The sequence below is a fragment of the Crocuta crocuta genome, unplaced genomic scaffold, assembly GCF_008692635.1.
Source record: "Crocuta crocuta isolate KB4526 unplaced genomic scaffold, BGI_CrCroc_1.0 scaffold288, whole genome shotgun sequence".
Taxonomy (NCBI): Eukaryota; Metazoa; Chordata; class Mammalia; order Carnivora; family Hyaenidae; genus Crocuta; species Crocuta crocuta.
In genome coordinates this window covers 4,523,282-4,535,725 of record NW_027532607.1, presented here as the reverse complement: position 1 = coordinate 4,535,725, position 12,444 = coordinate 4,523,282, and the positions used below count along the sequence as shown (strand labels likewise).

Below are 12,444 nucleotides of genomic sequence, written 5' to 3'. Positions count from 1 at the left end.
AGGGAACTGATTAAATAAATTATTATATAAAGCAGGATGTTAGGCATTTAAAATGTTTTCAAAGCAGGCCTTGTTATGTTTTAAGGGCAGGATCTAAAACTGGGTTCATTGATATGAATTCTGTAAAAAAAATATATATATATACATATTTTCATATTTCAAAATATATTTCATATATTCAAAATATACTTTTTTTTTTCAGTAGAGCTACATGCAGAGCAAAGGGCCTGGCAGTAAATACACCAATATGCCAACAGTGGTTGTCTCCCACAGCAGAAGTGTAGATTTTACTTTTCCTCTTTATACTTTTCTGTAGGGGTGCCTGGGTGGCTCAATCAGTTGAGCATCCAACTCTTGATCTCAGCTCAGGGTGTGATCTCACTGTTCGTAGGATCCAGCACCATGCTGGGCTCTGCACTAGCAGCGCAGAGCCTTCTTGAGATTCCCTCTCTCCCTCTCTCTCTTCCCCTCCCCAACTCACTCTGTCTCTCAAAATAAATGAACTTTAAGAAATACACACACACATTATTATGTATTTAAATTGTACAATGAGTGTATCTATTACTCTCATGAGAAAACAAATAATATTTCTTAAAATCTTCCCATGTTTGTGCAGAACCATTTCAATCTCCCATAACCTGGAAAATACTGTTTCTCACAACCATATTCCATTCCTTTAGAACATCAAGGTTATAGAACTTTAATAGAAGTTTTTATTGTCCACTAACTGTAAGAGAAAAAGCAGTGAAATATTTATGATCCTTTTCCAAGGACCGAATGTTACTTTCTCATCTCAGACCATAATCCTCCAAATTCTCTTTCATAAGTTTTATTCCAGTGGCACCTTGATTGGAGAGTTGCTGACTCATGTTTTCTGGCGTATGAATGGCCATTGGATTAACAGGGACAGAAATTGTGTCCTCATCACCACACAGTGAGTCTCACCAGTGAAACAAAACATTGAATAAATAGGTCCTAAAATGTGAGATTATGTATGTCCCTGAATCCAGATTTATGTGTGGGTTACATGTAGAAAGACAGGGATGCTGAGCCGGTATATTTTGAGTGTATCTTATTCTTTGGTGCCTTTGTCAATAAAGTAACAAATATTACTAAAATGTATGGATCGTATTTTCTCAACAGAAAAGGGATCAAAATTCGAATTCTGTAGAATTCAACACAGGTGGTATCAGCCGACTGACTGGTCGGAGCATAATAGCACAAATGGGCCAAACTGAGCGACTCCAAGACTCCATTTTGTTCAGAGAATTACCATCCATTGTTACTTGGTCCAAAGGTGTCACTGTCGTTGATGACATCTTTGCATTTTATTTCTGAAATCTTCAGAAGTTCTACACAATCCTTTCCCCCTAAGAGTAAATGGCCCTTTCTGCTCTGTCTTTCCTGAAAGTTGAAGCTCCGTCATATGCCCTCTAGTCTTTTTGGACTCAGTGACTCTTTCTTCAAAGCATCTAACATTTTTTTAAAAAGTGTGTGACTCCTTTTGGCCTTCTGGGTTTTTCCTTGTCTCACAGTCCCTCCAAATGGACGCTTTTTGTACTGCAACCAAAAACTAAGTGCACGCCTTCCTGTCTGCGTTAGCTTTTCAGCCAAATAACAAGAATCCATTGGGCGCTCGTAGGTTTTGCCTTGCCCAGTGCTGGCCCCGGGGAGACTTACCCAGTAGGCTATGACGCGGCCCCTGCCCTCAAGTTGCCGTCAGTCTGTAGAGATGAAACTCTGGTGGCCTGAGCTGGCTATAGAGTGGAAGGTCAGAGAAGAGGAGTCTTGTGCCAGGATAAGGACTAGTGTCACGGGGGGAGATGGCGAAGTGTGTGCTCCAGGTGGCGCAGGGATGGGGAAGCAAGGCCCCGGAAGCGCAGGACAGGGTGGTGTAGAGATTCACATATTTAGCAAACAGTCACTGAGTACGTGCCAGGTGCTGTGCTAGGCAGTAGGGGTTAAAATAGCTAGTAGTGAAGAGACCGGCCTCATTGGTGTGGAAGGGACCTTTTGAGTTGTGTAAGTACTAGATGTGACAGGTTGGGTGCAGTCAAATAACATAGTTAGCCAGTCAGAACCAACACCAGCTCCTGAGCCGTGCCACCGGGCACCAGATGCACGGACCAGAGCACAGAGCGTCTCTAAAATTGGGGCAGAAATACTAAAGTAAGTGATAGAGAATACAGGCTGTCAGCATCTTTTCTGTATTGGAAGCCTCAAAAATACGGCGTCACTCAAGCGATGATTGCAAATCTCTCAGTTCTGTTCTGTTTATGGGAGAAGAATGTGGCGTGTCATTTCTTCTAGCTCGTCAATTCTGTGCAATCAGTCTGATGCATAGCGGTGACACGTGGGGCTGCCATAACGATCAGGTCTCATCTGTCCTATCCAGTCTTCGTTGGTACCTGTTGGAAGTTACTTCCTTTGGCCAGCCCGAGCCCAACAGCTCACAGTCACAGCTCCCACGTTCATGCTGGTGGAGAAAATAGGCCGCAGCTGCCGTGGCCACGGCCAGACCAGCTTACCAACACCTCCCATTCTAGAGCTGTTCCCAGCCAGTTTTCACTCCCCATTTGCAGGACCTCTCCCAGGCCCCAGGCCTCTTCCATCCCCGGCCGAAGCAGGGAATCCACCAAGAGAAATGCTGCCTGTCCCCTGCACATGAGTTCTGGAAGGGTATGGAGAACGGAGGAAGGCCCCCCAGTCCTTGGAGGACACAGGACATCTAAGGCATGCAGCAAAAAAGTCCTCAGCTCAAGCGCATCGCTGCCCCCACGCTTGCCATAAAAACTGTGACGGAGCTCTGACGGGCTTTACGGCTCCGAGAAGAATCTCTCACCTGACTTTTCGGGGTGGGGGGAGCTGTCTGCCGCTCAGTTAAAACCCATGCGCAGCAGCAATATGACTCAGGAGCCGTTCCTCCTGGAGGTTGCCGAGGGCCCTTCCTCTCTGGTGGTCCTTCTGTGCCAGCCTGACGGCCTTGCCAGTCGGACTTGCCCTCCATCACCTGTGACGCACGCACCTGTGCCAGGGCCTGCCAGTCTGCCTGGTTTGAGGGGTTCCAACTCAGAGCCCCCAAGCCCGGAACCTTGCCTATTGCTAGACAGCTTGGCCACCCCCGACACATCTCGTGGGAAGGGCGTTCGGTAAATCCTGTTCCGGAAGCAATCTGTCACCCCCACCGCTTTCCCATCAACGCGTGCCAAGCCGTTCTGGCTTCTGGTGCAGAACTGACTTGTAGCAACGTGAGGAGGCTGGCAGCTTCTCAGACACGGCTTTCTCCCTTGCACCGTCGGCAGGAGAGGCCCCGAGTCATGGCGCAAACAGACCTTGAGAACTGGGTGTTCTTCCTAGTAATGTGACCGGGAAAGTGTAATCTAGAGGAAACACGAGAACTCGGTGATGTGGCTGAACTTCAGTGTCGTTCTGAGCTAGCGGGTGAGGGTTTTTGCCCTTTTTCTATCTGATCCAGCCCGTTGGCCACTTGAGATGCCCCTGAACTGAGCATGTAGGCTGTCAGGAGGGTAACTTTGTCATCTAGACAAGCCCTTAGTTAGCTACGGCCAGATTAACTAATGAAGCTGAGGGGTGTCTCCCGCTCCGGGCTCTCCTCTAACAGGTAGGCTTCTGTGCGTCCCACTGACCCCAGGCACACATTCCTTTAAAATTCCAATTTCCAAGCAGCTGCTGCATAATTAAAGAATGGCCCCACTGATGCCTTATTGGGCTCACCCTTTGCACTTCGTCCCCCCGAGCCGAGGTGTGGAACAGGCTGGAGGGGCACGAACAAGGTAGGGGTGGCTGTTTGCAGCAGGTCATGGTCAGATCAGATGCTCCAGGAAGGAGGCTGTGAATCGGGCTTCCTGGAGGGCAGACTGCTCCGCTGAGAAAGCTCCACGCACCTGGAGGAAAAGAAAGCGCAGGCAAGTACACCTGAGAGACGTAGGCTTCCAGATGACCTGAGACAGGAGAGGACGATGACCCAGAACAATGACCCATCTTGTTCCTGGTCCTCAACTCCAGCCCAGGACCCCTTTCAAGCTTTAGGACAAAATCGGAGTTCAAGAGGCTCAAATTAAAGTGGAAGGAACCGGAAGGAAGCAGAGAATTCACCAGGAAGTAGAGGCTTCTGTCCCATGTCACTTTCTCCTCGGCGTATTGTTGAGATGATGAGGCAGTATTGGTTCTGTATCAGGGATCAGTAAACCACGGCTTGAGGGCAGATGTGGCCCTCAGCCTGTGGTTTTTAAATGAAGTTTTATTCTAACACAGTGTGTTCATTTTCTTACATATGGCCTGTGGCTCCTTCTGCTCTGTGCCAGCAGGCTTGAGCGGTGGTGACCGGGGCTTTCTGGCCTGCAAAGCCTGGAGTATTTGTGATCTGTTCCTTTATAGAAGTTTGTTCTCTTGTTCTGCACTAACACCAGTACCTGAAGGCAGAGGCCGAACAGAGAGCAGTGCTCAGGCCCCAGACTCAGGACCCCTTTGCACTCTTGATTCCATCGCTTACTAAATAACCAACCTTGAGCAAGTTACTTAACATGTTCCCTCCTCTGGAAAATGGGCATCTGAGTCATCACTTCACAGGAGAGCCGTAAAGGTTAGGTGAAATACGGCACCTGGAAATCTGGCCGTAAATCTGTGTATTCTTTTTGTCAGAATAGAATTTGTATCCTGTAAAATTCATCCTTTTAAAGTGTACAATTTAGCAGTTGCCAGCGAATTCAACAAGATTGTGCAAACATCACTACTAAATCCAGATCATTTTTGACCCCCCCCAACTCAAATTAAGGAACTCCTGAATGATACCCATGCTGGCTGAATAGTGACTGTACAGAGGTATCCGGTCCTAACCTCTATAATCTACAAATGTAAGTTTATTTCAAAAAAAGAAGAAAAGAAGAAGAAAAAGTGTTTGTAGGAGTGAAGGGAGTGCGGAATCTTAAGATGGGAAGATGATTCGGAATCAGTGCAATCACTTATTTCTTTACAAAAGAGACACTCTGGCATTAAACTTCTCTTCACCTTCAACCATATCTTTATAAGAAATTCTGGGTCTTCAAAGTTCTTTGAAAGAAGGTGCTGTGGTTCTCTAATAATTACCAAAATTCTCTGGGTTTGCGTGAAGATACCGCTCGTGGATTGGGGAAGCTTCCATCACTTCTATGGCCTGATGTCAAATGACACCAGGTTCTTTTGACCACAGACACTATNTTTCCTGTCCCCCCCCCCCCCCCCCTCACCACTGTTTTTGCCATTTTTGCATTCCCATTACTTTTGCTGTTGGTAACTTCACACAAAGAAGAGTTTGTATGGTTTTGTTTTTCTGTAGTGTCAGAAAACGTAGCTTTTGCTTTCTCATGCTGTGGGGTAGGATTATCACATTCTGTTTACTCTTGTTTTTGCCGTGGAGCAAGGGCAGAGGAGGAGGGGACGGTCACGAGGTCACCACACACTGAACAGTCTGAACAGTCCTGACTTTTGCAGCAGGTCTTTGTTTCCAGCCTTTGTCCTTACTGTTGGCTGTTTTAAGAGAAGCCATGAACAAGGATGCTCGCAGAGAGGGGGGAAAAGACACTAAAAATAGAGAATTATTTTCTAAAGCAAACATATCATTTGAAGGGCCACACTGTCCTTGACTTTGGAGGCACTTAACTTTTTTGTGCATCGCGAAACAATGTTCCCATACAGATTTGAACTCTGTTGAGCAGGGTTATTGTGGGTCAGTGAAGACCAGTCCCATCTATGGGCAAAGGGGTTATAGCTGTGTCCTCCCATGAAGCTTTCAGTGCGTATTGTGCATGGATCCTTCAGAGCCTCCCTGAGCTCTGTGCCTGATCAGAGTGCCCTAAGGCAGCCTCAGAGCGAGACACAGGGTCGAAAAGTCACAGGGAGGCAGGGAGGAGGTGCGGAGAAAACAGTGGATGCCTTCCACTGTGTTGGCCCTGAGACAGCTTTTATGGTAGGTGGTGAGCTCCGGGTGTTTATTATTATACCCCATGGTTTATGTTACATATATTCTCTGGATCAAGAGACCAGCCGGACCATTCTTTGAATGGATCAAAGATTGCATTGATTTTTTTTTTTAATCCCAAACTATTTTAGAACTAGGAGCTGACTATTGAACTCTGGCCTAACCCTGAGGTCTGGAAATTCCAGCACTATATGAACTGTCTTTTTAATATACCAGCTTTCCTTACCCTGAGAAAGCAGCCCTGCCCCCTGGACCAGCCAGACGGCCTGCACGACGATGATCAAGATAGCAAACACATATTAATGTGATCGTTAGTAATGACGGCAAGTGCGTCCGTTTGTTACAGATTGCCTTCTAAATGCTTTACAAATATTAACTCCCTTAATCTTCACAACGACCCTATGAAATAGGCACTATTATTGTTCCGGGCTTACAGATGAACAAACTGATGAGTGGGGCAAGTTGTCTGAAGTCATACAGCTAAAAAGAGGTAGAGCAAGGACTTGAACCCTGCTGCCCATGCTGGTAGCCACTGTGTTACAGTGTCCCCTTGGGAAGAAGTCAGCCACCACCTGCAGCCTCTTTCCAAGTGAAGGGAGCCTAACTGTCATTGAATATCCTCAGATGTACATTAGACAGTCACATGACTTCCAGTGTTTGTGAGGATGGCTGGCCTCTCCCCGAGAAAGCATGGCGGTCGCCTCTACTTCCCCCACATCAGGCAGGCCTTTGGCAAACCCCTTGCTTCATTCCCAAGTATTGGCTGTTCCATCTACCAGAATGTGCCTTTGATGTAGCTTCCCAGCCTGCGTCAGGCTGCCTCTGAGCTCTTGACGAGCCGGCTCATGGGCCTGAACACTCATTCAAAACTCACATGTCCCGGGCTCGCCCAGCCGTCTATATCTGGTATCTCTGAGGCACCATGGAGGTGTTTTTCAATCTTCTTAATCTTATTTGAATGGATTTTGTCCAGAAATGATACCTTACATAACCAGGAAATTATATAACCTTTTAACCAGGCTGATTTTTCTTTCTTAAGTTTATTTATTTTGAGAGAGAGAGAGAGATGGGAAGAGGGGCAGAGAGTGAGAGAGAGAGAGAATCCCAAGCAGGCTCTGCATTGCCAGTGCAGACCCCAGTGCAAGGCTCGAACACACGAACCATGAGATCATGACCTGAGCCTAAATCAAGAGTCAGACACTTAATCAGCTGTGAGCTACCCAGGCACCTCCCCCCCACCACGCCCCCGCTGGGCTTAACAGCAGATCCTTAAAAAAAAAAAAAAAAAAAAACCAGCACCTCAAACCAAAAGATGGTACTAGAACTCATATTCTATATTTCTATTCAAGTACTGGAATTATAGAACAGATTTGGTTCTGAAATGGCCAGCACCATGGCACAGACATTTCTTGAGTGGATGTGTCCTTCTCACAGAAGCTGCAGAATCAGCACAGATGCGGTGGGTGGGGGGAGCTGCGTGTGGTCCACAGGGCTCTGGGCCCACCTGGGTTAGTGCTGCAGCCGCGAGTGGGCAAGGGGTGTGTTGCTTCTGCACCTCTGTGTTTAGAGACCGGCGACCTCTCAGAACTTGAACTGGCNCCAGAGTCCACACAGAAGCAGATTTTTTTTTTCCTGCCTGAAGTCTGGGGGTCAAAACAGTGTGGTTCTTGCTCAAGACAAGAGGCTAGAAATGAGCTGTGGGACCTGCGCTGGGTCTGTTCTTGGACCCACTGTGAAAGGCTGCCCTTCCTTTGTGCCTCAGACAACACGCTCCCCATTCTTGGGGCGGGGCCGCTGGAGGCTAGGACTTTCACTCGTACTTGAGATGATTTCTGAAGGTGCTGAGCTGATATTAGAAAGATTTAAGTTAACCTGGTGAGAAAGTTACTCCTCTTTCAGTTTCCCTTCATTCTTGGTTGTAAGGTGTGGAGAAAGGCTCCATCAGGGGCTGGAATATCCTCTACGCTCAACCCTTGTTAATTCCCCCCTTCGGAACTAACATCAGGCCTCAGGGGCACCTGCCTCGGCCGGAAGTAAGGAACCCTGTTAGATTTTCATTGTATTTAGTTTAATGGTTCCCTTCTCCCTATAGCAGACACTGTTGGTTTTCCATTTACCATAGGGATACGTTTCCTTTTTAAATGTTGAGTGTTAAAAAGTGAATGATTTTTTTAATTTTTATTCTATGATTTTTTTTTAATGTTTGTTTATTTTTGAGAGAGAGAGAGAGACAGAGGATCTGAAGCAGACTCCAGGCTCTGAGCTGTGAGCACAGAACCCAGTGCAGGGCTCGAACTCCCAAATCGTGAGCTCATGACCTGAGCCAAAGTCAGATGCTTAACCGACTCAGCCACCCAGGCGCCTTTATGATTTTTTTTTAATGTGAATAATATACTGAGTCCTCAAGAGATGCCAGTGACGCGGGTCGAGGGGCCACCCTCTGAGAAACACTGCCAGGTGCATTGAAGGGCTTCCTATAATATTCACCTGAGAAGCTTCAGAGATGCTTCTAGGCCTCAGCCTGGACCAGTTAAATGGGACTCTGGCGGGGGTGCGGCGGCAGGCATCAAGTACATGACTGTAACATCGCAGCTGAGGTGTTAAAGGGCCACCCCGGGGTACCTAGCCACCACCATACACACCTGTGCAGGGGGTGGTCGGGGAGGGCAGCGTCCTCACCACCCTCTGACCTTGCAAACTGATTGCATCTTTTTCCTTCTCTCTCCTGCCTCTTGCCCTCACATCCACTACCTCCCTCATTTTGCTCTTCTTTTCTCTTCCCTAACTTCCCCACACCTCCTCCTCCAGCCCTGCTTCTTAGGTTAAGACCTTACTGGCACCACGCGCTTGCAAGCGCATTAGAAAATCTCCACATCATTCTGTCCTTCACAGCATTTGCTTTGCCAGTTCGTAAGTTGTCAGTCCAGTTTCTGAAGATCTTAAGGCTTTTAGGGTTGTGCTGTCTGCCAGCAACTTGCATTAACAACGATGATGATAGTCATTATTGGGCTCTTACTGTGTACCTATCACTGTTCTAAGCACTCTGCATAATCTTCCCTGGGGCTGGATGGGGGGGTACCTTGCTCCAGATGAAGAAACTGAGGCACCGAGACGCTAAATATCTGGCCCAGGGTTATACAACCACCAAGTGGCAGAGCCAGGATTCGAAGACACAGGCAGCCTGTCCCCGGAGCCCACATTGTGAGCTGACAGGGACCCCAGGTCAGTTACTCCCAGTCCTGACTCGGGCGCCCCGGCGTGTGGTGAGTCAGCCGCACGTCAGGCAGGCTACTCTCCACTGCAGTGGGAAATTGAAACTTGGACCCACTGTCCTTCAGTGACATTTGGAATTGATAACTCTCTTTATTTTCCACTTCAATCATAGAATCTCAGTAGGAAGCCCACAGCTTTAAATCCCATTAAGACTGTAACTCATCACCATTCAGAAGAGATCCACCTGAAATGATGTTGTGTGGGCTGCCTGTCAGGACGAGGAACTGCAGATGAAAACGGCCGCGCCCATAATCGTCCTGGGACTGGCAATACTCTGAGCAGCCTCTGTGGTTCCTCATTAGTTGAACTGAGATGTAGCCTCAGTGTTAGACATTCCAGGGCTCTAGCTGCCTTTTCAAAAGTATCTGATTCTCATTCCAGTGCTTAATTGAAGAGAGACCTTTGGCCCCTTCTCATTCCTTGTGGGAGAGCTCTATTTTTACGCTCAAACTTGTGCATCTCTTGTGGTCCTTGGGTTGCTGTTTTGGGAGACTGGGTCTTCTGCATTGCACTAAAAAAACCTTCTGTGTGAGCTTGAGGGGATTCTCAGGCAGTCAGATCCCCTGGAGACCCTCTGCCCCACTGAAGATTTTGAATTTGTGGGTAGTGGGAACCAGTCATGGTAAACACTCCCATCATGGTGTCATTTTTCCCCTCCATTTTCCAAACCACTAACCGTATAAAGCACGGTGTATACGTTATTTCATGCACTTCCCCCACCAAGCCCGTACCACTGGGAGTGAGCCCCTTTTCATTTTTCTAGGTGAAGAAGCAGAGGCTCAGGAACTTAGGCTTCCCGGTGCTTGGGAGCCCACGAAGGAGGCAGGATTTGAAAGCACGTCTGCTGAGCAGGCTTGCTTATATGTTCTGTCTACCCCCAGTTGGATAAAGTTAGATATCATCTTATGGGGAGGAGGAATGCTTGGAAAGCGTAAGTGAATATGAGGAACATAGGCCTGACTTCTCTGGGGCTAGTAGATCTGAGCCAGCCCCCTCCCCCCTCAGACCTTTTGAATATGGTCCTGTTGGTCACCTGCCTGTGCTAAGGCTTCCGGACAAGGAGGATGTAAGGCTATTGGCCAGCAGGCTCGGGCACTGGGTGTGTCCCCAGACTGGTAACGGGCAATACTGGTCTGTGACTTCTCTTAGGGCAATGTCCAGGGACCCAACATCTTTAGCATGCCCTGTCCTCTGCTCTGTCTCTGCCCACTGCTAACTCCAGCACCTTCTTCCAAAATTCTTCCAAGGACTTGCTCTAACAGACAAGCTAACCTGATCATCAGTAGTAGGTTGAGAACAGTATTTCCCCAACACTCCTTGTGCGTCAGAATCAGAAAGCTTAGTGAACTGCACCTGCCCCTAGATCCGTGATGCCGATGCTGCCGGTCCGGGGGCCACACTGGGAGAGCCACTGGGCTCCAGAGCCCAGTCCCAGTTCAGATGTGTCCCCATGGTGTCTGGCTAATTGGGGACCCTGATGCTGGGAAGTTTCAGCCGTGTTGGGGAAGATGCCTTTGGAAGATGGTGAGGAAGACATTTGGGGTAGGCAAGCTCAGGCTTTTGTCCCTTCATATCTAGCAAGAGATAACGGCCTACCTCATTTATATGCAGTGGCTTCGCCCGTTCCCACAGAGGTAATAAAACCCCGCAAGCCACATCTCCGAGCGTGCCCCCCTCTGTGCATGAAATGGCCTTTCCTCCTCATTATTTCGGATTCCCATAGGAGTGCTTCTCAGTCGAGGATATGCATTGGAATCATCTGGGGGTCTTGTTAAAATGAGAATTCTGAATTGGGAATTCTGGGGTGGGGCCCGAGTGACAGATTCCACACACCCGATGGGCACACAGGCAGTGTCCCAGGTGCTGCTGGGCTGTGGACATGCTGTGCACGTCGCAGAACAAGGCAGGGTACACGTGGGGCACCTATTCTGTATTACAGCTGCTCACACCCGAGCTCTCGCCCCTGCTGCACAAGGGGTCACCTGGGGAGCTTTGCAGAACGTGGGCCACACCCCTCAGAGCCCCTGGTTTCGTTGTGAGCACTGGAATTTTTGAATCCCCTTCCCAAGAGATTCCAACGTACGCCCAGGTGGGAAATCGCCAGCCTTCATGGAGAAAAGAGATGAATTCTTGTAGAAGCTCAAGAAACAAGTGCCATCGGCTGGGTTGGCTGCTTGCATGGGGGCAGGGCATGCACCCGTTCTGGAGAAGGGCCGCAAACAGCACTGGGGGTCTTATTTAAGCACAGAGTCCGTTTCAACAGCTTTGGGGAGCGACCCAGGCTGCTGCATTTCTAAGACGAGGTGCGCTGGGGTCACGACTGCTGTTGGTCCGGGCTGATACGGAGTCTCAGGGCATGACCACAGGGCCTGCGTGATGCCCATTATCTCTGGCACCAATGACAGCAGGTCGCTTTTCTCATATTGAGGATCAAAGGCTTTGGGTCCTCCCCTCCTCTCCCTTTAAGCACCATCTGGACGTCTCCGTCACTCAGCTTGGTCTTGACACAGGACACAGGGCAATACAGGTCAGTTCTCTTTTAATAACATTTGATGTTTTTTTTTCCTTTTCTCTTCACAGTACGAGATGCAAAAAATCTAATTCCGATGGATCCAAACGGGCTTTCAGATCCTTACGTGAAGCTGAAACTCATCCCTGATCCCAAGAATGAAAGCAAGCAGAAAACCAAAACCATCCGCTCCACGCTGAACCCTCAGTGGAATGAGTCCTTCACGTTGTAGGTGTTGTCTTTTCTTCTTGATTGCATTGTCTCCCCACACATCACACAACTGCCCACCTCGCTGTGAGAGGTGACGAGGTGGGCCTATTGTAAATGCCTTTAAACAGCACTCCGTTACTAAGACTATCTCAGACCACTGCTAAGAGGCGATGCTCTCACCCCTGTTTGGTGGCTGGTGATTTGGCTTACCAGGGATTATGTAATGCAGGCCCCAAATTAGCATCGGTGCCCACCCTGTACCAAAAATACTTTCAGGTTAAAGATGGTGTATAAAAGTATAAAGTGTGTTCCACCTTTGATGGACCTGAGTTCTTTGGAGGGTTAGGGGAAGGGAAGAATTTAAATAATAGTTGTTAAAACCTGAAATACGGGAGTCACATGCTCTCACCCCTGAAACGGAAAATTCATCCTCACCTTTCAAGAGGAAAGACTTCTTGGAGGAGGTGACGTTTAA

General features: G+C 48.3%; 1 protein-coding gene across 1 annotated transcript in view; it reads left to right on the top strand.

The window, feature by feature from the left end:
• Positions 1 to 12,444, top strand: part of PRKCA (protein kinase C alpha) — a 405,148-nt gene that overhangs the window by 303,112 nt on the left and 89,592 nt on the right. Inside the window, exon 6 of the mRNA XM_077780362.1 lies at positions 11,831 to 11,987. Within this exon, the coding sequence (XP_077636488.1) occupies positions 11,831 to 11,987 (157 nt within the window). The remainder of the gene's footprint in view (positions 1 to 11,830; positions 11,988 to 12,444) is intronic.